At 36.7% G+C, this 27,708-nt stretch overlaps 1 protein-coding gene across 1 annotated transcript in view; it reads left to right on the top strand.

The window, feature by feature from the left end:
- Window positions 1-27,708, top strand: part of SLC9C1 (solute carrier family 9 member C1) — a gene marked incomplete at its 5' end in the record, with an annotated part of 104,709 nt that overhangs the window by 16,671 nt on the left and 60,330 nt on the right. Inside the window, 6 exons of the mRNA XM_027550609.1 lie at window positions 1,026-1,154; window positions 7,205-7,366; window positions 12,300-12,399; window positions 15,943-16,086; window positions 18,067-18,241; window positions 27,117-27,198. Coding sequence (XP_027406410.1) covers window positions 1,026-1,154; window positions 7,205-7,366; window positions 12,300-12,399; window positions 15,943-16,086; window positions 18,067-18,241; window positions 27,117-27,198 — 792 coding nt within the window. The remainder of the gene's footprint in view (window positions 1-1,025; window positions 1,155-7,204; window positions 7,367-12,299; window positions 12,400-15,942; window positions 16,087-18,066; window positions 18,242-27,116; window positions 27,199-27,708) is intronic.

Here is a 27,708-nt window from a genome sequence, read left to right as displayed (position 1 = left end):
GTCTAGTGGTTTTCCCTACTTTCTTCAATTTAAATCTGAATTTTGCAATAAAGATCTCATGATGTGAGCCACAGTCAGCTCCAGGTCTTGTTTTTGCTGGCTGTATAGAGGTTCTCCATCCTGGCTGCAAAGAATATAATGACTCTGATTTCGGTATTGACTATCTGGTGATGTCCATGTGTAGAGTCATGTCTGGTGTTGCTGGAAGAGGGTGTTTGCTACATCCAGAGTGTTCTTTCAGCAAAACTCTATTAGCCTTTGTCCTGCTTCAATTTGTATTCCAAGGCCAAACTTGCCTGTTTTTCCAGGTATTTCTTGACTTCCTACTTTTGCATTCCAACCCCCTGTGATGAAAAGAACATCATTTTTTGGTGTTAGTTCTAGAACGTCTTATAGATCTTAATAGACTGTTTGATTACAGCTTCTTCAGCATTAGTGCTTGGGGCATAGACTTGGATACTGTGATGTTGAATGGTTTGCCTTGGAAATGAACTGAGATCATTCTGTTGTTTTTGAAGTTACACCCAAGTACTGCATTTCATACTCTTTTGTCAACTATGAGGGCCACTCCATTTCTTCTAAGGGATTCTTGCCCACAGTAGTAGATATAATGGTCATCTGAGTTAAATTCACCCATTCCTGTCCATTTTAGTTTGCAGGAATACTGGAGTGGGTAGCCATTCCCTTCTCCAGGGAATCTTCTCAACCCAGGGGTTGAACCCAAGTCTCCTGCATTGCAGGCAGATTAGTTACCATCTGAGCCACCAGGGAAGCCCTTTCTTTGATGCCTAATCAACCACAATTAATTTGGTACTTACTCATAATGATCTAGGCTTGTAAGTTAATACATAATGAAATCTTCTTGAACAGATTTTACAAACATGACTAACGTATATTTAAATATGTAGAAAAAGTACATGATATAAATCCATGGCTGAAAATATCATTCTACTTGTTGATAAATTCTGTTCTTTAATATTTTTGAAAATTTTTCCCTCCTTAAAAAAATTTTTTTCCCTCTGTAGGTCTTTCTAGAAGCCTCGTCAGTTTAATTAATGGAGAAAGTCTGATGACCTCTGTAATGTCTTTAATTACATTCACTGTTATTGTGAATATTGACCTTAGCTTGCACAAAAATACGATCCAGTCCTTAGGTAAGAACCTATTTTTTCCTAATTTTTTTAAAATTAGAATCCCATATTTTCTGAAATCTTAATTTCTTAAAATTAGAATACTGTATTTTCTGACCTCTGACATGGATTTTATAATACCAAAATTACACTTATGCAAACATAATCATATTAGTATAATTATTGGCCATTTACAAAGAGGTAACAAACATCCCTTATTTAATATTGGTTATGGTTTTGTTGTGAGGCTAAGTTGGGACTTTTCATGAGGATGCCTATAGAAGCAACATTCCTCAGACCTAGACTGAACCAGAATTATTGATAACAAGAGTGAGAGAATTTTTTTACCTGCCAAAGATGAACTAAAAAGATGAGTTGAGTAGAGAATCCAACAGTGCCAAGGGGAGGTGTCTTCCCTTCCCTTTACTCTGTGACCATCTCCCTGCAGGCAACACAGAAAGCTGTCAGCTCAGGGAGAAAGTGTGAGTTATATGGCCATCTACAGGGCCTGAGCATAGTGCTTGTAAGCAGAGAGATTTTAAAATGTCTAGAAGTTCATTTGCCACATTCAAATAGTCCTGAGCCATACGTATTTTGTGCTTTATCATGTGTATGTGCATGCATGTGTATATAAGGTAAGTGATGTATGCACACTGCAATGAGTGATTATAAAGTATACAGATGAGTAATTATGACTTAGGACAAAAAATACAGTTGTCAGGACTCCTGTGAGCATCTTATATACCCCTTCCTAATCAAAACCTCATCCTTTCAGTAGTTTAGAGTGTAGTCTCAACAAAATTGGAAATAAAGAAGTTATAATTGACACCACAGAAACACAAAGGACCATAAGAGGCTACTTACTACAGGCAACTATATGCCACTAAAATGGACAAATTCTTAGAAAGATACATTCTCCCAAGATCAGACCAGGAAGAAATTGAAAATATGAATAAACTGACTACAAGTACTGAAATTGAATCTGTGATTTCAAAAACCAAAGAAACAGAAGTCCAAGACCAGATGGCTTCACAGGTGAATTCTATGGAACATTTAGAGAAGAATTAACACCTATCCTTTTGAAACTATTTCAAAAAATTACAGAGGAAAGTGCACTTCCAAACTTACTCTGCAAGACCACCATCACCCTGATACCAAAACCAGACAAAGATACTACAAAAGAGAGAAAATTACAGGCCAATATCACTGATGAACATAGATGCAAAAATCCCAGCCAAACAATAGCAAACCAAATCAAGCAATACATTAAAAAGGTCCTATCAATTCGGTTCAGTTCAGTTGCTCAGTCGTGTCCGACTCTTTGCGACCCCATGAATTGCAGCACGCCAGGCCTCCCTGTCCATCACCAACTCCCGGAGCTCACTGAGACTCACGTCCATCGAGTCAGTGATGCCATCCAGCCATCTCATCCCCTGTCGTCCCCTTCTCCTCCTGCCCCAATCCCTCCCAGCATCAGAGTCTTTTCCAATGAGTCAACTCTTCGCATGAGGTGGCCAAAGTACTGGAGTTTCAGCTTTAGCATCATTCCTTCCAAAGAAATCCCAGGGCTGATCTCCTTCAGAATGGTCAACACTGAAATCAGATTGATTATATTCTTTGCAGTCAAAGATGGAGAAGCTCTATACAGTCAACAAAAACAAGACCAGGTGCTGACTGTGGCTCAGATCATGAACTCCTTATTGCCACATTCAGACTTAAATTGAAGAAAGTAGGGAAAACCACTAGACCATTCAGGTATGACCTAAATCAAATCCCTTATGATTATACAGTGGAAGTGAGAAATAGATTTAAGGGCCTAGATCTGATAGATAGAGTGCCTGATGAACTATGGACGAAGGTTGGTGACATTGTACAGGAGACAGGGATCAAGACCATCCCCATGGAAAGGAAATGCAAAAAAGCAAAATGACTGTCTGGGGAGGCCTTACAAATAGCTGTGAAAAGAAGAGAAGCGAAAAGCAAAGGAGAAAAGGAAAGATATAAGCATCTGAATGCAGAGTTCCAAAGAATAGCAAGAAGAGATAAGAAAGCCTTCCTCAGAGATCAATGCGAAGAAATAGAGGAAAACAACAGAATGGGAAAGACTAGAGATCTCTTCAAGAAAATTAGAGATACCAAGGGAACATTTCACTTAAAGAATCACCTTACTCATGTCTTTCTCAAGGCCTGGTCCAGGCCGTGGACAACTACCCAACTTTGGCATAAGAAGCATCTACTTTCAGCCTTGTTTTTTGTATCCAATTAGTTTACTCAAGCCACGGCAGTTTAGAATATCTGTTGTGATCCTAGAACCCCAGTTTAGCAGAACAAGGTACATCCTCTTTAAATGCTTCATATAACCTTTCTGTGGTGTGTGAGAAAACCAAACTACATACATAGAATATTTTCCAAAACGCAGAGTACAAAAAGAGGTGACAGAATACAGTATTCAGAGAGTTTTTACCATAAAACCTGCTGCAGATATGGCCTTCCCATAGATGACTGAGGTGAGGAAAAAGGAAATGTTTATATTCAAAAGCATCTTAAAAGCTCAAAAACCATCCTTGGGGAAAACTGAGAAATGTAAAGTGTAGTAATACATGCTGGTCAGAAGGATCAAAGTCCAGCCTCTATACCTGATCTAGTATTATGTGCAAGCTTCTCAGTGATGTCCAGCTTTTTGCAGTGCCATGGACTGTAGCCCATCAGGCTCCTTTGTCAATGGAATTCTCCAGGCAAGAATCCTGGAATGGGTTTCCATTCCCTTCTCCAGGGGATTCTTCCAAACCCAGGTATTGAACCCAGGTCTCCTGCATTGCAGGCATATTCCTTACTATCTGAGCCACCAGAGAAGCCTGATCTAGTGTTATATGAGGTCCCATTTAAGATAGTAAATACCACTCATATTACTGAGTCCAAGCTTACTCTGCTCACCACATAAATAAATCCAAGAGACAGGTATTGAGGCAAGGAATATGAGTATATTTAGAAAGCTAGCTGACTGAGAAGATGGCAGACTAATGTCTCAAAATAACCATCTTATCAAGGTCTTAATGCCAGGTTCTTTTACAGAACAGGAGTGGGGGGAGGTAAGGGGATAAAGTAAAAGGCCATTAATCTTACAGATATCTCCTGGAATGGCTAGCCTCAGGGAGTGAATGTGTCCATTTTTTCTTTCCTATAGCCATCCACAGGTGGACATGGTCCTAAACAAAGGCATTTTGGTTTAACATTCAGGCAGAGAGGCAGGGTTCCCTGAGGGAGGCCACTCCATATGAACAGTATCCTTTTAATGAATAAAAGTAGTGAGAAGCAATGGTTAAAGTTAAAGAAACAGATCCAACATGGAGTCAGTTCTTCCCTATAACAATCATAGAATTTCAGGGAACTTTATCAGAGATGATATCCACAATATAATCAAAAGAACTCTCTATTCACTGGGGAATGAAAAATAAAGAGACAAAGAAAAATACTTATGTGGAAGATAATTCATTCAATAACCCAACAATTATTTGTTGATACGTACTAAGTGATAGCTCCTATTGTAGGCCCTGATGTTTCAGCCATGAACATAACTGTTCTTGCTTTTGTAGAGCTTGTGCCTCACAATTTTGACAATAATCAATGTAATAGAATTTTGCTTTTGTTTAGGTTTCAGAGGAGTAAAAACTGTTAAGTAATCACTCTTAAAATAGTAATAGTAACAACGACAATAAAACAGAAGGTCTGCTCTAGTATGACAACAGTGAATTTATTTTCTTCACCATTCAGACTTTCTCTGAATTTTTAGTAGAAGAATTCCTCTTAAGAAAGATGTTTGATAAGTTTTACTGGTATTTTATTTATATCCATTGGCATAATTGTGAAACAGTAATTTTCCTAGTATTGTATTGTATTGTTTGGTCACTCAGTCATGTACGACTCTGTGACCCCATGGACTGTAGCATGCCAGGCTTCCCTGTCCTTCACCATCTCCCGGAGCTTGCTCAAACTGATGTCTGTTGAATCAGTGATGCTATCAACTATCTCATCCTCTATTGTCCCCTTCTCCTCCTGCCTTCAGTCTCTCCCAGCATCACTGTCTCTGCTAATAAGTCAGCTCTTTGCATCAGATGGCCAAAGTATTGGAGCTTCAGCTTCAGCATCAGTCCTTCCAATGAATATTCAGGATTGGTTTCCTTCAAAATTGATTGGTTTGATCTACTTGCAGTCCAAGGCACTCTCAAGAGTCTTCTCCAATACTGCAGTTTCTTAGTAATCATTATTTTATAACTTGTAATTATTTAAACAGTGTTGCTATATCTTTGAAAGTGTTAGTCTCTCAGTCATGTCTGACTCTTTGTGACCCCATTGTCTGTAGCCCACCAGGTTCCTCTGTCCATGGAATTCTCTAGGCAAGAATACTGGAGTGGGTAGCCATTCCCTTCTTTAGGGGATCTTCCCAACACAGAGATCAAAGTCAGGTCTCCCACATTGCAGACAGATTCTTTACCATCTGAGCCACCAGGCAAGCCCAGAGTCACCAGAGAAGCTCTACTGTATCTTTGAAGTGAGCATGTTTCATAATAGAAAAAAAACAAGAAGAGCTACTGTATTCAGAGTTCCTACCTTTTCCTTCTTGTATGTTAGAAGATTAAGAACGTTGTAAGAAATAATGGATTTGCTTTGAGGCATTTCCTGGCCTAGTAAATCCATCCAGTAAATATTTTATTCTTTAAGAGCTCTTTTGCTTTTTTAAAAGAGAAAGCATCTTTTAAACTTGGTCTTTTAACTCCAGTTCTCTGCATCTTCTGAAATCAGAGTCAGTATCCAGCATATGTTTCATTTACAGGAGGCACTGGATTCCTAAAACTATCACCATAGTCAACCCCATTCCTAGATTGGACAGGACCTAGAGTCATTCATAAAATTCTCTCAAGTTCACACTATCCCTACAAGTGTTAAATTTTTCTGCTTGGCACATCTAGAAACCATGGCTCTCTTTCAGTCATAGGAATGAGACTAGGTAGAGAAGGAATTTGGATAACCTCAGGCATCTTAACAGTGCCGTCTCTACCAGTGGACATCTATGATTAAGGATTCATAAAAGGATTCTTTCTTCTTCATTTCACCACCTCAGAGCACTGTTCTGGGATTTACTTCCCCAAATTTAGCCTTGTTTTTTGATGTGGTTGCTATTGCTGTTTTCTGTTGGCCATCCTTCATTTTGGTTTTGTTCTTGCTCTTCTCATATTCTATTGAAGTTGACCCTTCAGGCTTTTCTGCACCTAAGACCCACTTTCATCTGTGATTTAAAACTTTTCTCCTTTCTTCCTCACCCTACAAAAATGAGAAGGACTTCCTCATCCACTGAAAATGCCTGATTGCAGCCATCAATGCCCTCAAGGGTTTAGGCTTCCTGTTTATCTGGGAAGGGCATCATAATGACTGTTGAAAGAAATTTGGCAAAACATAACAGTATCAGTATGGGATCAACTATCCATTAGTGTAGTAATTCCACTTCTGGGGCCTAAGGAAGTAATCAGAGAAGTACAAAAATGTATGTATAGAAATATACACCACACCATTGCTTATCGGGAGAAAAACTGGAAACAATGAAATGTCCAATAGTAAGGAACCAATCGGATTGGTTTGGCAGGCCAATACAATACAAGAGATTCACTTAGCTGTGACCCAGAGGCATTCCTTTTTTTTTTTTTTTAATTTCTTGTGTATATAATTTTAGACGTGGATTCTAAATTCCATGAAGTTAGAGAGCTTCTACTTCTTATTCATTATTGTTTTTCCAAAATGTATTACACATTTTGGAACTAAATAAATATATATTCCTGAATTGGGACTTAAAAAGCTCTTAAACTAAACTGATCAAATTTTATCAATTTAATTGTGACTTTTGACGTTTGAAAAGAAACTCTTTCAACTTAAGAATAAGAAAATACCCTACATCTATCCCAAAGGCTATGAGCTATTTTAAAAGATAATGTCAGAAACAAAAGTTGACCCAGATTATCATTTGAAATTAAAAGCACGTACATTCTATTAATTATTTTTTAATTTATTCCCTTTTCTTTCAGCCTATATCATCATGAGAGAAATTTGGTTACATCTTATAGTAAGTTTCTCGTTTGGAATTGTTAGTTCAAAACTGATTCAACTATGGATGTCTACTGTTTTTGGAGAGGATGTCAATCATATAAGTCTCAGCTTTTCATTTCTGTACCTCATCTTTTATATTTGTAAGTAAGGGGACTATGCCTAAAATTAAATAATATAAAAAGGTTCAAATTAAAGATATAAAGATGTGGGAAATATTTACGAGGTAAAAAGCAAAAACAAAAACAAAAAACCACCATGCAACTGATCTAGAAGGAATATTTTTGTAAAAAATTTATCAAAAGACATTAAAAATATTAATATGTATACAATAGGAAACAATGTACCAAGGTACATAAAGGCAATTATAATAAGAGAAACTTGACAAAACCATAATTACAAGGAGAAACTTTAACAGGCCTTTCCTAAATAATTTCATAACCAATTGGATTAAAAAAATGACTATGGCTATGATTTATATGAAAACTTAAATGCTTGGTTCCTAAGATATATAGAGAGTTTTATCTTCCAAAACAGAGTGCTTATTCTTTACACATACCTATAGGCATTAACAGAAATCAACTAGACTAGAAGAACATATCAATAAAATTTCAAACATTATTCAGCCACAGTGCAATTTAATGCTTACTTCAAAAGGAAGATCTTTAAAAATGAATATTCTAACTACCTGAAATTGAAAAAAAAACTGTCTTGGTAACTCTTAGATCAAGAAGGTAATAAAAATAGAAGTTACAGATCAAGGAAGGCTAATATTAAAAATTCTATCACATTACTAATCCATTTACCACAACTCCCCTCTCACAGAGGCACAGCAGACAATGATAACCATATCGCTGTTTCCTGATACTGCCTCAGAATCACTTTCCATTCATCTCTTTAGACAGCTCTACAAATGATTTGAAGTTGGCATGTGTGATAATACCAACTTCCCAACTGACTCTTTATCTTTCCATTACATATAAGAATAAGACAATGTTGCCTAGCCTCATATCCATGATTAAAAATAATTCTGGAAGCTCTAGTTAATATAATAAGAAAAAATCAAGTTTATACATATTTTAAAGAAAAAATGGTTACATTAGTCACAACATTTTAGAGTATATAAAAACCCAAGAGACAATTAATAAACTAAGATAGCAAGGCTCTTTAATGGTTTGATAAAAGATAAATATTTTAAAAATTTATAAATCAAATAACATTCTTACAAACCAGCAGTAACTAGTTACAAGGGCTTCCCCGGTGGCTCAACAGGTGAAGAATCCACCTGCAATCCTGGAGATACAGGAGATGAAGTTCTCTCCCTGGGTCAGGAAGATCCCCTGGAGAAGGAGAGGGTAACCCACGCCAGCATTCTTGCCTGGAGAATCCCATGAAAAAGGAGCCTGGCAGGCTACAGTTCATAGGGTCAGAAAGATTTGGACACAACTGAAGTGACTGAGCACACACACACACAACTAGTATAAAACATAATGAAAATTGAGTCTCTTTACATTGACAAAAAAGTTAGAAAATATCAAGGAATAAACTTAAAATTTGGATCCAAACAGAAAACTACACAAGTTTTCTGAGAAGTAAAAATTTCAGTAGAGACAAAGGAAAATTTCTTTGTAGAAATGCTAGAGCAATAGAATTCATTATTTTCATGTCTGAGAAAGGAAAGGCATAACATAGATATTTGAGGTTTCCAAACCAATCTGGATTTAAGCCAATTATAATCTAGTGAGTTTACAGAATCCATTAATGACTTAATAAATAGTGACAGAATGATCAGCCAGTAGGAATGCATTCACTATGCACTACCTTGTACATACCTAAACCTACAAAGCATATATTTCAGCAAATATAATTCCCTTTAACATCATCAAGTAAGTAAGAATAGCCTCAAGATTAAGGGTTAAAAAAAATGATGAGAAACCTTCTTAGATTATACTGTATGGGTGAATGTTATTAATATAACTGTTCTAGAAATTACATGAAGTTCCAAAAAATCTGATACATCCTGATACAATGCTATTATAATTCTAATTATCCTAAAATGTTGTATGTCACAGAAATAACTAAATTTCCTTGTAACAATGCCATTTTAATAAACTCTCATCTGATCCTTAACCATTAAAACAGGAAGATTAAAGGTTATGCTCAAGGAAATAATTTTATTTAATTTTTAAAACTGAAGTAGAGTTGATTTACAATATTTTATTATTTTCAAGGATGCAATATAGTGATTCAATATTTTTATAGATTATATTCCATTTAAAGTTATTACAAAATAATGGCTATATTTCCTTGTGTGGTACAATAGACTTCCTTGTTGCTTATTTAGTTTATACATACTAGTTTGTATTTTATAATCCCCTACCCCAATCTCCAAAAAAATAATTTAAATTTTTTAGAGTCAAGATGTCTCAATAAATACTTTAGAAAGCAGATAATAAGTAAGTATAAATCTAATGTAAAAAACTTTTACTCTGGGCTGTCAAATAAATGAATATTTTTAAAAGTTATCACAATCTGAATCAAATAATGATAGAAATTTGGAGGGAAGTGAAATTTTACAGAAAGATTTTAAAAATTCATCTGGAAACATAAACTGTGGGACTATGTTTATGACATATGTCATATGGCATGACAATCTATTTAAATGAAGGATTTTTCCTACTAAGTGGATAATAAACATTTAATAAGCCTATAATAATTAAAATACAACTGCTATAACAGAGGAATACAAAGTAAACCAAATAAACGGATCCATTTGATAAACATGTTCTGTGCTCAGTCGCTCGGTTGTGTCTGACTCTTTGCAACCCTATGGACTATAGCCCATCAGGCTTCTCTGTCCATGGGGACTCTCCAGGCAAGAATACTGGAGTGGGTTGCCATGCCCTCCTCCAAGGGATCTTCCCAACTCAGGGACAGAACCCAGGTCTCCTGCACTGCAAGTGGATTCTTTACCATCTGAGCCATCAGAGAAGCCCAAGAATACTGGAGTGGGTAACCTATCCCTTCTCCAGGGGATCTTGCCCCACCCAGGAATTCAAACCTGGGTCTCCTGCATTGCAGGCAGATTCTTTACCAGCTGAGCTACCAGAGAAGCCTATGGAAAGTGGCATATCTACAATATTCTTTAATATTAAAACAAAAATTTAATTTGTAACTGTTACCTAGAGCAATGTCTGCTAAACATTAAGAGAAAAAAAATTAGCCCGTTCCAGAACAGTATTGCTCTACAATCCCTCTTTGGGTGTGTGTTCAGTCATTCAGTCGTGTCTGACTCTTTGGGACCCCATGCAATGGGGCTCACCAGGCTCTTCTGTCCATGGGATTTCCCAGGCAAGAATACTGGAGGGGGTTGGCATTTCCTTCCCCAGGGATAATCCCTCTGTAGATTTTCTTAATGTGTGACTTTATGTATATGTATGCTGGATATGAGCTTCTGTGTGTTTACTGGGTACTCCACTCCTACAATCTTGATCCAGTTATCCTAAGCTTCCAATAGACACTCTCAGTTGTGTCCGACTCTTTGCGACCCCATGGACTATACAGTCCATGGAATTCTCCAGGCCAGAGTACTGGAATGGATAGCCATTCCCATCTCAAGGGGATCTTCCCAACCCAGGGATCAAACTCAGGTCTCCCACATTGCAGGCAGAGTTTTTACCAACTGAGCCACGAGGAAAACCCAACCTGAAGATACCTCCTCAAAATTTCTGAAAGTTTCTGGAGTTTTCTTCCTCATAATCTCTGCTGCCTCCTCCTAAATATATAACAATTTCTGCTTCGTGGTGAACTTCAGTGAAGGTGAGAACAAGGGGATCTCACAGAGAAAATTACATTGTGCAGTTCACAATTCTGAGATCTGACAGCTACCATTATCTCCTCACTTTTCTATATTTCCTGCTTAATTTTTACCACTTGTCTCCTGTATAGAAATTCAGCAAACAGCCTTTAATGCTTGGAGTTGCCTTTTGGGTCTCATACTGTACTCTCAAATAGTTTATCAAATGACTTCTTCTAGGCAAATATAGTCCTCTCCTCAATAGAAATTTCAATCAAAATTTTCTTCAAAATTTTACCTGAATTCTTGGCAGTGGAGTTATGGGTGTTCCCTCTTTCTAATCTGCCTGCAATGCAGAAGACCCCAGTTTGATTCCTGGGTCAGGAAGAATCCTGGGAAGAATTCCTGGGTTGAGAAAAATCTTGGAAAGGATTTCTGGGTCAGGAAGATCCCCTGGAGAAGGAAATGGCAACCCACTCCAGTATTCTTGCCTGGAGAATCCCATGGAAAGAGGAGCCTGGCAGGCTGCAGTCCATGGGGTTGCAAGAGTCGGACAGGACTTAGCAACTTAACTACCACCTTTTTCTTAAAAAAATATATTATCTATACTGTACTATATTATTTGAATTTTTCACAGTGATAATATGTCACTTTCATACTGTTCAAAACTGAAACACTTTCAAAACTGTTTTCCCCTCTAATTCATGAAAGTTGACAATATTTAAGAGTTTCCACAGTTTTTTACACCTTTCCATCTCAGACAGTAAGTGCACCAAACCATAATTAAACTGGGAAGCAGATCTGTATTGGGTTTCTCTTGGCTCTACTCTCTTAGCCTTGCCACAAAAGCAAACCATTTCTGTCTCCTGCTGTCTCCCAATAAGAAGTATGTGAAGTAGGCTAGTCCATAGCGAGCTCATCAGCTTACTTCCACTTAATTGATCCAGAGCCGCTCTGGAAAAATCAGACCTATGGAGGGTGCTCTAGCCTCACTGGGGTACCTGAAAAGATTTGTGAGTTCCACATTGTTGCAGATGATCAGAAGCCACAGCAGTGCAAGGTTGTCCAGTACAGACTTTTCTGCACGCTGAACGTGAATCTGAGGAGGAAGGACAGTGCATGGTGGTGATAATTTGTGACATTATTCAGTGGAAACCAAGTGGGATACCCTCTCTATGAAGTCCCTACTGTCAGATATCAGGATGTTTTCGTCTCTGGGAGTATTGGTACCACTCTTGATGTTAAATTAATACTTTTTATTTATTTCCTTAAAAAAATAGGTGAGCTAACTGAAATGTCTGGAACATTTACTCTTGTCATTATGGGACTTTTTTTAAATTCTACAAATTTTAAACCAGGAGTTGAAGCACTTATTCTTGAGTAAGTGACTAGCATACTTTACTTTGTTTTCATACATTGAAGTTATAATATTATAATTGTAACTACATCTAGATGGCCAAAATAAGATACTGACTTGGAAACTAGCCAAGTAAAAATAAAACCCCCCTTTTAAAAACTCTATTGCTTATGTTCTCTAAACCTCTAATTTCAGGTAAAATTTGTAACCTTACCTTGAGTTCCCATTGACTGTATTTCACTACTAATTCCCTTACATCCCTAACCATATTACCCAATAGTGTCCAGTCTGATCCCCTAGACAGGGCCAGGGTTAAAATAAGGCAAGTGAGGCCCTCATCTCAGACACAAAATCTAAGAGGATGCCAAAAGACTCAGTAATCAAGATAAATATTTTAATGCAATATTTAAAAATTGAAATTAATGCAAAAAATCCATGGTGAAAATATAAAATTTTTAAAGATCAATATTACTAATAGTTCCTTTTGCCTCAGGCTCCATTATGGATCAGTATGGCAATGCCTCTAGAATGAAAGACCAAAATTCTAAGGACAGTGAAGAGGCCATGCAAAGTCAATTAAAAAAGTAAGCCAGGGCATTTAAATACAATTGGCAGTGTTAAAAAAGAAAATAGAAAAGTGCAAATGGTGCCTTGCTCGAGGGCACCTACCTGAGGGGTCCGTGGAGTCTGTGTTAGTCTTGAAGAAAGATACTTTCTGAAATGTTTCAATATATGGGATGGGAACTTGGCCTAAATGACACAATAGCAACATATGTGTTAACAGAGGCCTTGAACTTAATCAGTGATTTTTTTTGGACATTTGGGAGAACATTGTGAAAGATGAAATGAGTTCAGAAGTCAGAAACTTAAAAATAGAGATTACAGGCTTTGAGAGCATGTCACTAAAATTTCATGTCAATTATAATGGAAGCCAGTTGTGTTAGCAGCTAGGTAGCATTAGTTGGGCCACTACTGTAGGAAGAATTAAACATGTTATGCATGTATTTATATCTATGGGGAGTGATTCCGTAGGCTCCCTTCATTCTTGCTCTAACTGAAACCTGGATCTCCCCTGAAGATATGATTTCCCTTGTGTTCCTTAAAGGTTATAGTGTCTTTCTCACCTGCATCCCTGGTACTACAAGCCTGGAGTTGAGGTGGGTGATCTTCCTGTACCTCAGTCATTTCTCTTCTATTTTTCTTCTTCCCCAGAAGCAGCCAATTTTGAAGCTCATGGCATCAGATTATACCACCTGCCACCCTCTTGGTTGCAGTTATCTCTAGAACCCTGAATCACACTCTCCATTTTGTGATGATTTTGGCCCCCTCTCACTGTGACATTCCAACATCACGCCGTCAACATTCTTAGTGATGTCAGTCAATACTCACACAGTTAATGCTTCTATTCCCTCACCTTTAAATTCCAGGACTTTTTCTCCTCCTGGGATCATATTTCCCACTCTGCTTCAGCCACCCACTTTATGCTCATACAAATAATCACTTCATAATTTCAATTTCAACAATTATAATATTTAAAATATAACATGTACCAGCTCCTACTCTCCAAGAGAGTAGAAATCTAAGATAATAATGGTAAATCCTACTAAACCCTACAGTGGTCTACACTATCTCCCATCTTTTCAGTTTACCCCCCTAGGACTCCAATTCTAACAATTATATAGTCACACTGAGAAGACAATGCATTGATTCTATGCTATTTTCTGACCATCATCCACCTCACTCCCTCCTTATCCAGATCATTTCTCGTGTTTAAAATCATCTAATAACTTCTCATCTCATTTGGCTACAAACCAAGGTTGTTTTCATGGCAAACAGGTGATCTATCTGTCCCCTTGTTACTACAGTAATTCACCTCTGCCACTCTCACCCTCGCCCACTCTGCTCTAACCACACTTGGCTATTCCTCATACATACCAAAGAGGGTCCCTGTTTGACCTTGTGTCCTTGTGCTTCTGCTCTTGAAATGTGCTTCTTTACATATTAGCATAAGTGGCTGCCTTACTTCTTTCATGCTTCTATTCATACTTCACCTTTTTAGAAAGAAATCCCCAAATAAGAGATATTTCCTTGTCAACTTGTATCATCTTCTATTCCTGGAAAACTGATGTTCCTAAAATGTCCAGGCCATAAGGTCTTCTCAGTCCTCTAGGCTAGGGGCTATGCAACATTAAGATATAAAAATTACACATATGCTTAGATCCATAATATCAAAATCTATGAGGGTGAAGCATGGGATGTCTGATTTTAAAAAACTCTTCCCAGATAATACTTAAATACAGACAGTGTTACAACCCTTTGCTCCTATAAAAGATCTAGATTTGTTAGGACAACTCATGATCACCAAATAAAGAAAAGGGACTTTTTAAAACAATTCAGAAGCTTTTTCACTGCGTGCCTGACTGGTTGCACACATGTACACACATGTGTACATGCACAGGTCTATTAGATGGTTTTGGAGCTTGGTTATTCGGCTCATATATACTGTGAATATAATGGGCACTGATTCCTTTGAGGATCTGGTTTCCTCCTCATCCAATTTCTCCCATTAATTTCTACTACATATGGAAGAGTCTTAATAACTCCTCAATATTTGTTGCTTAATTGATTTGATTACATTTTGTGCTAATTAATGAGACTGAGTTTTTTTCCCCTTCAATGTTTCATAATGAAATTTTCTCTGGTAATACCTAGGTATTTGTTTTTCAGGGACAGAGTCTGGCAGCATATGGGTAAAACCAAGCTCTATTTCCTCTCATGAAATAATATTCATGTGCCCTTTTAAGCTTTTCAATTTATTTTGCCATAAATATAATGTCAAATTAAAGACAGGAAATATACAAAGAGATAACTAGAAGTAAGTTTTAAATAGCTATGATCCCAACACCCAAAATGACAAATAATGGTGTCTGAATGTGCTGCTTTTTCTAACTGTTTTGCCTGCAACTGTTGAGAGCATGAGTTTTGGGAATGATGTCATTTTCCTAGGCTCTGGAGTACTTGAATAAGCACAGACTCAGAAACCACAAAGAATCTTCAAAGGGCATTCACGTGAACAAAAGATTCATTCACATTCTCTAAGTGCTAGCTAGATTTTGGGCAAAGGCTTAATTCTATCACTGTGTAAATCAGACTAAGAGTTCAGTATTTCCCTTTAAAATAAACAATTTTAGCTCTTCCTACTGATATAAGGACTAGCTACTTGAACCATAGAATTTTCTAACTACTTGAACCATAGTTCCTGAATGAGTTTGGTCAAATAGCATAGCTACAACTTAACATGTCTTTCAAAGTCAACCCCAAAAAGAGATACTAATTTATATTCAGTGCAAACTGGTTAAAATTGCTTTAGAAGTATTTGTTTACTTATCTTAGTGCTCCTTTCTTCCCAGTTAAATTACAAACTCCTTGAGTGTTGGTGAATGTCTTATTCATCTTTATTTTCTTCATAATGCCTAGCACAATGCCTCACATAGATAAGCCTTGCATTGACTATGTTAGCTTAATTAACTATATCAACTATATTTAATTTTTTTCTAAAAATGCAGATTCTGGAATTGTCTATCATTTGTTGCTTTTCTTATGGTGTTTACTTTCACTGGACTTCTAATTCCTGCACATACATATTTATATATATCATTTTCTGATATATATTATTCATTAAATATCTACTTAACACTTATTATGTTCAGGTAAGAAAGCCATTTGAATTTTTCTATTTATGTGACATTGACTAAGCCTGAAGATATTCTTTAAATGACAGAAATGTTTCATTCTGGAATGAAGAATTCACTCAAATTTTCCAAGGAATCATCAACAAATTAACACTTAGTGTTTTCGATTTTTAACTGCATTTCAAACCAATGCAAGCATGTTGTAAAGTTTTTGAAAAAAAGAAAAAAAAACTCTCATAATCTTTACTACCTAGAGGCGAACACAACTAATATTTCACATACTTCCTCCAGAATTTTATATTGTTTTTTATTCTATGAGGTTTCATGAAGTTAGACACCTATTATAAATTAAAATGTTAACTTGTTTTATTTGCTTAATATTTTATGACAGATAATTTGTATTAATAAAGTATAGATGGAAATAGTTTTTTAAAAATCAGAGTGGGACAAATTGGGAGACCAGGATTGACATATACACACTGCCTGATGAAGAAGGCCCCGGTTTGATTCCTGGGTTGGGAAGATCCCCTGGAGAAAGAAATGGCAACCAACTCCAGTATTCTTGCCTGGGAAACTCCATGGACAGAGGAGTCTGGTGGGCTATAGTCCTGGGGTCGCAAGAGTGGGACATGACTTAGCAACTAAACCACCACCACCAGATATAAAATAGGTAATTAATAAAGACCTACTGGATAGCACAGGGAACTCTACTCAGTACTCTATAATGGCCTATATGGGAGAGAATAAAAAAAAGAGTGATATTTACTGATTCACTTTGCTGTATACCTAAAGCTAACACAGCATTGTAAATCAACTATACTCCAATAAACATTAAAAAAGAAAAATAGTCTTTCTTTCCTCTTAAATGGTTATTCACTATTATTTCATATCATTTATCTGCTCTGTTCAGTGTTCTTATGATTTTGGCATTCTGCTGTGTTGTTACTTTTCACTAAGATAAAGTGTTGAAGATCAAGGTACGATTTTTCCAGCTTTGATTCATAAAATATAAAAATAAAATTATCTCATGTCTAAATAAATAAATAAAAATGAAAATCATAAGGAAGTCCTCCTTATAAATGTCATTTTTGCCTGAATAAGTTTTGTGGCCCCTTTTCCAATGTTAAAAGGCTTTCAGAAAGCAGTCTGCTTATGTAACTGAAAAGGAGATAATATAGAAGAGGAAAACCACTATAACAATTATATCACCCAAATTGTTAGCATTCTAGGAAAATTAGTTGGGACTCAACTTCAAGTTGGGCTTCCCTGGTTGCTCAGTGGTAAAGAATCTGCCTGTCAATGCAGGAGATGTAGGCTTGATCCCTGGGTCGGGAAGATCCCCTGGAGAAAGAAATGGCAACCCATTCCAGTATTCTTGCCTGGAGAATTCCATGAACAGAGGAGCCTAGCTGGCTATAGTTCATGGGGCTGCAAAAGAGTCCAACACGACTTAGGGACTAAATAACAACATTAAGTCAGCCAGTGCCAAGTAAATGGAAATTAGTTGCAAATTATCAGATACAATTAGTGTAAAATATAAGAATTATCTGTGACTGAAAGAAGAAATAGAAATGAATTAACTAATACTGGGAAAATTCAGTATGATTAAAATCTAAGAAGAAAAAGAGAGAACATTGTTTTCTCTCCCATTTATTAAATTTGTTTTTATTTGTTTCTGGGATCCAGAGTAGAGTAGATCTATAAAAATGTCTAACACTTTCTTTTCTACCTGAAGAAGCAACACTTAAGAGTGATATGGAATTATTCTACTGCTTAGCCAACAGAAAGAAAGAAAAAGAATAACCCCATTCCCTTGGCATGTTTGTGCATGGGATGCCCTTCTGCTTTCCTTTGGTGCAATGCCAAAGGTGTGTGAAAGATGGCTCATTCTTCTGAGAGCTGGCCGTTTCACAGGGAATAGATTGGAGTAGTATAGAATGAGATGGAAAGAAATTTCTATGACAAAAATAACTTTTTAAAATCTGTTTTGCCTTTTAGACTTCTGGTCTTTCTATTACTGAGCCCTCTTTTGTCTCGACTTGGACATGGTTTCAGCTGGCGCTGGGCATTCATAATGGTCTGGAGTGAAATGAAAGGGACTCCTAATATAAACTTGGCTCTTCTGCTTGCCTACTTTGAAAACTCTTATGGATCTGAAAGGGAGAAATCTCAAGTAAAGAAAGATGTAGTTTTTCTATTTGAATATTTTATGAAAACTGTTTCTGTGTACTAAAATATGCTTTTGTAGTAGATCACTCAACACTACTTGGACTGTGGGATTGATTTAGCTATGATGGGGAAACCAGGGAGGGGAAAAACAACTGGAAACTTTCCTATTCCTCATTCTAGTTTAGATATCCTTAAATTCCTTCATCACACTCCTAAAAAATAGGTTTATTGTGAAAGTTAAGGGAATTAAAACTTATAAATCATTTAAAATAGTACCTGATACAGAGCATGCACTCAACAAATGTTTCTTTTTTAATTTACTCCTAATACCTACTTAGGAGAAGGCAATGGCAACCCACTCCAGTACTCTTGCCTGGAAAATCCCATGGGCGGAGGAGCCTGGTAGGCTACAGTCCATTCACTTTCACTTTTCACTTTCATGCATTGGGGAAGGAAATGGCAACCCACTCCAGTGTTCTTGCCTGGAGAATCCCAGGGACGGCAGAGCCTCATGGGCTGATGTCTATGGGGTTGCACAGAGTCGGACACGACTGAAACGACTTAGCAGCAGCAGCAGCAGCAATACCTACTTAAAAGCAGAAACCTATTTATGAATGGCTGTATTGTATTCTGTAACTTTATAAAGCCACATCTAGAAACCAAAACATAATAATTATCAAGGGAAGTTATCTCTTAAGATAGATCCCACAAACTCTGCCCAATAGAACATAAAGTGTGACTATCCCTCTACCACATCTCAAGATAATTTCAAGGAACTCTTTAAGAAATATTCTATGTAGACATCACAACACATCTAACACTTCCATTGTTAGTTTTTTTTTAACATAAATTCTAAGAGTAAAGGGAACCATGTCAAGGTTATTATTATGCTAATGCTAAGTCACTTCAGTCGTGTCCGACTCTGTGCGACCCCACAGACGGCAGCCCATCAGGCTCCGCCGTCCCTGGGATTCTCCAGGCAAGAACACTGGAGTGGGTTGCTATTTCCTTCTCCAATGCGTGAAAGTGAAAAGTGAAAGTGAAGTTGCTCAGTCGTGTCAGACTCTTAGCGACCCCATGGACTGCAGCCTACCAGGCTCCTCCGTCCATGGGATTTTCCAGGCAAGAGTACTGGAGTGGGGTGCCATTGCCTTCTCCAGGTTATTATTATGTATCTAAGTAAATAATAATCAAGCGTTTAAAAAAACTAAATATTCAAAGACTGTTTTAAAACCCAAAATATCTAACATTACATGACCTCCTCTTTCTTTTAGTCGTCCCTAGTGGCTCAGATGGTAAAGAATCCACCTACAATGCAGGAGACTCCGGTTCGATCCCTGGGTTAGGACAATCCCCTGGAGAAGGGAATGGCAACCTACTCCAGTATTCTTGCCTGGAAATTCCCATGGACAGATGAGCCTGGTGGGCCCCAACTCATGGGGTTTCAAAGAGTCGGACATGACTGTACAACGAACACATTCACACCCTTCTTTCCTTTTAACTAATTTCCACTTTGTCTGGATAATCAAAATCAGTGTCATCATCATACATCCTGACCAGTGTAATGATGAACATTGCACTTGGATCTGGGTTCTGAAATTTTTAATTGCTATTTATTGTGTGGTCATCCACAAGTTATTTAATTCCGATCCCCCACCCCATGCCATGTGTCTGTTTCCTCATTCCAAAGCAGTCTGCAATAGTACCAATGGTTTACTAGCAAATATTTAACAGGTAACTATCTTGGAAAGGGGGAGTGTTTGCCAAATTTCTGTTCCATAATCATTGGCACCAACAAAACATAAGTCAGCCTATAAACTTCCTGAAAATGTAATGATTGGCATTCACAAACTGGTATGAGCCAGACCTATCTGGCGATCTTACTGTCTCTACTGTCTCAAAGGGCTCTTATGAGAAATTGAAAATATACATAAAAAGCATAACACATTGTTTAGCATCTAGTACTGCTACTGCTAAGTTGCTTCAGTCGTGTCCGGCTCTGTGCGACCCCATAGACGGCAGCCCATCAGGCTCCCCCATCCCTGGGATTCTCCAGGCAAGAACACTGGAGTGGGTTGCCATTTCCTTCTCCAAGCCTCTAGTAAATGTACAGTAAATCTGAGTTCTGATGACGATGACGATGATGCCATGTAGACATCTTTCGAAATAACACTTTGGTCAATCAAATCATTTCGAGGGATGTTTTAGTAGTGGCAACTAGGTGAGAAGAAATTAGCAGTCCTTCTTTAGTTCAATTTGGGTGACTCCTACAGCTAATTTATTAATACTAAAAAAGAGGCATTACAATGAAAGCTTAAATTATTAACTTAATCCTGTCTCTACTACTCACAAGTTAAGTGACTGGATTGAATATGTTCCAAACAAGTGTATAGAATATATGAAGCAAAAATGCAGAGCTAAGGAGAAATAGACAAACTACACTTGGAGACTTTAACACTCCTTTCCATAATTTGTTTAGTGAAGTATTTTTGTTTGTTTGTTTGTTTAGTCACTAAGTGGTGTCTGACTCTATTGTAACCCCATGGGCTTTAGCCCACCAAACTCCTCTGTCCATGGGATTTCCCAGGCAAGAATACTGGAATGGGTTGCCATTTCCCTCTCTAAGGGATCTTCCCAACCTAATTTCACATCTCCTACATTAGCAGGCAAATTCTTTACCACTGAGCCATGAGGGAAGCTAGAACTACTAAAAAAATTAGCAAGGATATGAAAGAACTAAGCAACACCATCAACCAACAGGATCTAATTGACATTTATAGAATCATACCAACTGATGAAGAAAAATCACTTAGCAAACAAAAACCAATATCCATTTATGATAAACCTCTCAAAAAGTAGAAATAAGAGGGAATTTCCTAAAGTAGATAAAGAACACCTACAAAAAAATCTGCAAGTAACATTATAATTAATAGTGAAAGATGCTTTCTCCTTATAATTGGGAACAATCCAAGAATGTCTCAACTAATTAATGAACAATCAAGAATCTCTACCTTCATTCTTTTTACTGAGCATCATGATAGAAATTCTATCTTGCTCCATAAGACCAAAAAGGAGAAAAAAAAACATGAATATTCAAAAGGAAGAGATAAAATATTCCTATTGCAGATAGTATGATTATCTATATAGAATTCCAAGGGTCTTCAAAAAGAAGAGGGAAAAAACCTTCCTAGAACTAATAAGTGAATTTAGTATGGCCTCAAGATATAAGTATAAATAATCAAATATATTTCTATATACCAGCAATTGATTCAAGGAATCAAAAATTAAAGACACAATGCCATGTACAATCATTCAATAATAAAAAGCAAAGGAACTAAAATAACAAAACCAATTTTGAAAGAAAAAAATAAATAGGAAGAATCAGTATACCCAGTTTTAAGGTATTATTACAGCCATGGAGATTATGTAGTATTGCCAGAGAGAGAGAGAAACATGGAACAGGATAGAGAACTCAGAAATAGATTCACACAAATATCCCCAACAATTTTTGATAAATATACAAAAGTAATTCAATAGATGATGTCTTAAAAATGGTGCTTAAGAATGGGACATTCATATATGAAAAAAAAGAGAAGAACCTAGACCTAAGTCTCACTGCTTCTACAAATATTAATTCAAAGTGAATCACAGAATTAAATATAAAATGTAAAGCCAGAAACATTTTTTTAAATTTGGGGTAAAATCTTTAGGACCTATCGTAACACAAAGATACCAAGAGCATAATCCAGAAAAGAAAAAAAAAAAAAGAAATTACACTTCTTCAAAATTGAAAACTTTTAACAGTACAACACACAGAATACAGAAAGAGACATTTCACTGAAGGGGATATACAGATGACCAATAAGGATAAAAAAGGTGGTCAATGTCATTAGCCATTCAGTTCAGTCACTCAGTCATGTCTGACTCTTTGCGACCCCATGAATCACAGCACTCCAGGCCTCCCTGTCCATCACCAGCTCCTGGAGTTCACTCAGACTCACGTCCATCGAGTCAGTGATGCCATCCAGCCATCTCATCCTCTGTCATCCCCTTCTCCTCCTGCCCTCAATCCCTCCCAGCATCAGAGTCTTTTCCAATGAGTCAACTCTTCACACTGGGGACATGCAAACTGAGAAAACAAAGATATCATCTATTAGAAGGACTAAAATAAAATATGGTGATGACACCAAATGCTGGTAAGGATGCAGAGAAACTGACCACTCATAGATTGCTAGTAGGAATATCAAATAGTACAGTCACTCTGGGAAAGAATTTGGCAAGCAACACAACATTGTAAAGCAATTATCCCCCAATTAAAAATAAATAATAAACAAAAGAATTTGGCAGTTACATATGCAACTACCATACAGCAATTGCTGTCCCGGGGATTTAGCCTGGAAAAGGAAAATTTATGTCTACACACACCTGTACATGAATTTTTATAGTAGCTATATTTATAATAACCAGACATCTGGAAAGAATTCAGATGTCCTTCAGTAGGTAAATCTTTAATACATTATAGCAACAACTTTGATAAATCTCCAGAGAATTATTCAAAACAGAATACATACTTCATGATTTGAATTGTATAACATTCTTATGAAAATGTAGAAGTTGAGAATGGATGAGTGGTTGCCAGACAAAAAATATAGAAATTGAGAACAGATTAGTGATTAGAATAGGAACTGAAGAGCCCCTTGATGGAAGTGAAAGAGGAGAGTGAAAAAGTTGGCTTAAAATTCAACATTTAAAAAACCAAGATCATGGCATCCGGTCCCACCACTTCATGGCATATAGATGGGGAAACAATGGAAACTGTGACAGACTATTTTATTGGGCTCCAAAATCACTGCAGATGGTGACTGCAGCCATGAAATTAAAAGACGCTTACTCCTTGAAAGAAAAGTTATAACCAACCTAGACAGCATATTAAAAACCAGAGACATTACTTTGCTGACAAATGTCCATCTAGTCAAAGCTATGATTTTTCCAGTAGTCACGTATGGATGTTAGAGTTGGACCTTAAAGAAAGCTGAGTGTCGAAGAATTGATGCTTTTGAACTGTGGTGTTGGAGAAGACTCTTGAGAGTCCCTTGGACTTTAGGAAGATCAAACGAATCAATCCTAAAGAAAAACAGTCCTGAATATTCAGGACTGATGCTGAAGCTGAAGCGCCAATACTTTGGCCACTTGATGTGAAAAACTATCAGAAAAGACCCTGATGCTGGGAAAGATTGAAGGCAGGAGAAGAAGGGGACAACAGAAGATGAGATGATTGGATGCCATCACCGATTCGATGGACATGAGTTTGAGCAAGCTATGGTAGTTCATGGACCGGGAGGCCTGGCATGCTGCAGTCCATGGAGTTGCAAAGAGTCAGATGTGACTGAACTGAACTGAACTAGTGGTTGCCAGGAATAAGGAGATGGGGACATGAGGGAAATAAAAGTGACTATAAAAGGCAACATGAGGAATACTTACGGTAAAAGAACTGTTCTGTATCTTGACTGAGTCATTGTCAATATCCTGGTTGTGATACTCTACTATAGCTTTGAAAAATGTTACCTTTGGGGGCAACTGGCTAAACATTACACAGGACCTATTTCTTAAGACTGTATGTGAATCTACAACTATCTTAAAATGTTAAACATTAAAAAAGAACACGAGAGGGAGAAAAAAAGAAGAAACAAATGATTGATATCAGTCATGAAAAAGACCATAACTATAAATTGTACAGCTATTAAAGGAGTAACAAATAAAAACTATACATAACTTTTGTCCAAATAACTCAACACCTTAGGTGAAAGTGGTTAAATTCCTCAAAAAACACAATGTACCTAAACTGACTCAAAAGAAAATATAAAATCTTAATAGCCCTCTATGTGTTAAAGAAATTATATATATAAATTAAAACTTTCTCATAAGCTAGAAGCCTAGATGGCTTGACCAGTGAATTCTTCCAAACATTTAATGAATAAATTATAACAATTCTAAACAAACTCTCTCATAAAATAGAGAATGATGAAACACTTTCTTATTTCATGTGGCCAGCCAAGTGTGATACTAACCACCAACAATGATAATTACAAACAATAAACTGATTAAACCACTGATTAAACCACTGATTAAACATGATGCAAAAATTCTTTAAAAATATATAGCCAATTAATTTTAAATATATAAGAAATATAAGACATTGTGGTCAAGTATTCATCCAAAAATATGTTCATAAATTTTAGTGTAACATTCAAAAAAGTGTTTGTAAAATCTACAAAAACTGAACTCATAGAATGAGAGAACATATTAGTGATTTCCATAGATGGTAAGTGGAGATAGAGGAAATGGATAAAGGCAGTCTAAAGGTACAAAATTCCAGTTATAATATAAATAAAAGTAAAATCTTTTATTTTTTACCTCACACCATATGTAAAACTGATTGGAGATGGATCATAGTCTAAATAAAATGAAAAACGCTAAAGCTTCTGGAAGAAAACAAGAGAATACCTTTGCAGCCTTGGAACAGACAAAAGGTTTTAAAACAAAAAACAGTAATAATTGGAGTTCTCAACTTTAAAAATGTTTGCTTATCAAAAGATAACTTTTGAAATGGATAAGGAAAGTGGTCACAAACTGAGAGGAAGTACTCATAATACATATATCATATATCTGATATGCACATTTTCTGTAGTTTTTTTAGATTCTACATATAAGTGATATCATATGATATTTGTCTTTGATTTATTTCACTTAGTATGTTAATCTCTAGGTCTATCCATGTTACTGAACTTACTGTTATTTCATTCATTCTTATGGCTGAGTAATATTCCACCATATATATGTACCACATTTTCTTTATCCTTTTATCTGCCAATGGACATTTAGGTTGCTTCCGTCTTGGCTGTCATACATAGTGCTGCAGTGAACACTGGGGCACAAGTATTTTTGACTTTGAGTTTTCTCCAGGTATATATCCAGGAATGGGATTGCAGAATCATATAGTAACTCAATTTTTAGTTTTTTAAGAAATTTCCATACTGTTCTCCATAGTGGCCTCACCAATTTATTGATATATTCCCACCAACCGTGTAGGAGGGTTCCTTTTTCTCCACACTCTTTCCAGCACTTATTATTCATAGACTTTTTAACCATGGCTATTCTGACTGGTGGAGAAGGCAATGGCACCCCACTCCAGTACTCTTGCCTGGAAAATCCTGTGGATGGAGGAGCCTGGTAGGCTGCAGTCCATGGGGTCACTGGGAGTCGGACACAACTGAGTGACTTCACTTTCACTTTTCACTTTCATGCATTGGAGAAGGAAATGGCAACCCACTCCAGTGTTCTTGCCTGGAGAATCCCAGGGACGGGGGAGCCTGTGGGCTGCGTCTATAGGGTCACACAGAGTTGGACACGACTGAAGTGACTTAGCAGCAGCAGCATTCTGACTGGTGTGAGGTAATATGTCAATGTAGTTTCAATTTGCATTTTTCTAATAACTGGCAATATTGAGTGTCTGTTGTCCATCTATATGACAACACACTTCTATCCAGAATATAATTTTCAAAATTTCTACAATTTTGTAACAAAAAAGCAACCCAATTTTAAAAACAGGTAAAAGAGTTGAACAAATATTTCAAAAGGAAATGTATATACCACTAAGTATATTAAAATGCTCAACATCATTACTCTAGGGAAATGCAAATTAAAACTACAATGAAAAACATAATATTCAGCTTAATTGAAGGTTTTAGAATTGGTGTATCCCATCTATAAAAATAGAAACAGTGGTTGTCTCTTGTCTGGTGAGGATTGATTGGAGCAGCCCTGGGGAAATTTAGAGGATATGAGAATATTATACATCGTGAAAGGATTGAGGGTAATATGGGTGTATGCACTGTCAAAACTGATCAGATACACAAGTACATTTCATTCTGTGTAGATTATACCTTGGTTTTCCTAATGACCATTGTTGGGGTGGCCCCCTTGAGGAATTAAATCAGAATATTCAATGAGAGCGTCCTGTGCACCAATATTTAAAATTTCTCAAGTAATCATAGTGTGCAGCCATGAAAGCCTCTGGTGTGTTTCACATTCTGTCTCTAACTTCCATCTGTAGCCAAAGAATAGAGGACTGGCTAAGAGTTTAAAATAAATTCTGGAAGTTAGATTTCCATAAATCAATGGAAATATGTAATATCAGACTGAGAAGTGTTTCTGCATCTGTCTGTGGAGACTAACTTGAGATATAAGAGGAGAAAAAAAAGTGACAGCAAAGGCATCAACTGCTCCTCCCTTCTGGTAATGATGGTAAAGAATCCGCCTGCAATGTGGGAGACCTGGGTTCGATCCCTGAATGGGAAGACCCCCCTGGAGAAGGGAAAGGTTGTCAACTCCGGCATTCTGGCCTGGAGAATTCCATGGACTGTATGGTCCATGGGGTTGCAAAGAGTCAGACATGACTGAGCAACTTCACTTTCACTTTTTTTCTGATAATGAAGGGATACCAGAAAGGCAAAGTATGTGGTAGCACAAACATACCAACGCCTTGTATTGTTTCTTCTAGGTGGAGAGAAATATTTAACACAGATGTGCTGGTAATGTTGAACAGAGAACTGTGTGGCTATGTACATGGAAGTGTATGTGGTGGATGAGAACTGATAAAGTACAGGGATATTCCCAAGATGCGAAAAGTTCAGAAATTGAAATTAAGAACAAAATTTTTTTCCTAATGTCTTTATAAGTATATAAATACTTGTCAAAGCAAGTCATTATATTTCCCAAATATTGACACAGTACAACTTAGCTTAATTCACACTGGTAAATATAGAGTATATTATATGAAATTATGATGAAACTTATTCTGGTTTGTTTTTCTATTCCAGATATTATTTCATGGAGTGTCAGTATCCTTGATTAGCTTGATTGTTAATAGATTTATTTTGCCAATGGCAGTTACTAAACTTGGTAAGCCCTGCTAATTCTTGAGTAAAAAGAAAAATATTCCAAATATACTAAAGAATTGCTAATAATGAAGAAGGAAGCCATATAAATACAAATCAAAGGTGTCTAATTGAAAAGGAAATTGGATCTCAATATAAAGTCACATGAATCATTAAAGCCGATAAGTTCATTAGGCCAATAAGCAATAATCTTATAAATAAGATTACTTATCTACATTAGTCCAGTTTAAGTGAAATAATACAATGTCTATTTAATTATTCCACAAACTTTTTATTAAGAGCCTCTTACATGCCAGGCACTATTCTAACTGATAGTGATACATTATGAAGACAGACAAGTCTGAATTGTTGAAGATAATTGGAGAGAGGAGAGACAGACTGTAAGCAAGTCAAATAAGGTAATATCAGAATGTCATTTGTGCATGAAAGTACTCACACCACATACAAAGAAAGTAGAAATACAACATGTGGTAGATTCCTGAGGAAGTTAGAAACCAAGCGTGTTCAAGGAAAG

The sequence above is a fragment of the Bos indicus x Bos taurus genome, chromosome 1, assembly GCF_003369695.1.
Source record: "Bos indicus x Bos taurus breed Angus x Brahman F1 hybrid chromosome 1, Bos_hybrid_MaternalHap_v2.0, whole genome shotgun sequence".
Lineage (NCBI taxonomy): Eukaryota > Metazoa > Chordata > Mammalia > Artiodactyla > Bovidae > Bos > Bos indicus x Bos taurus.
This window is presented reverse-complemented; position numbering and strand designations above follow the sequence as displayed.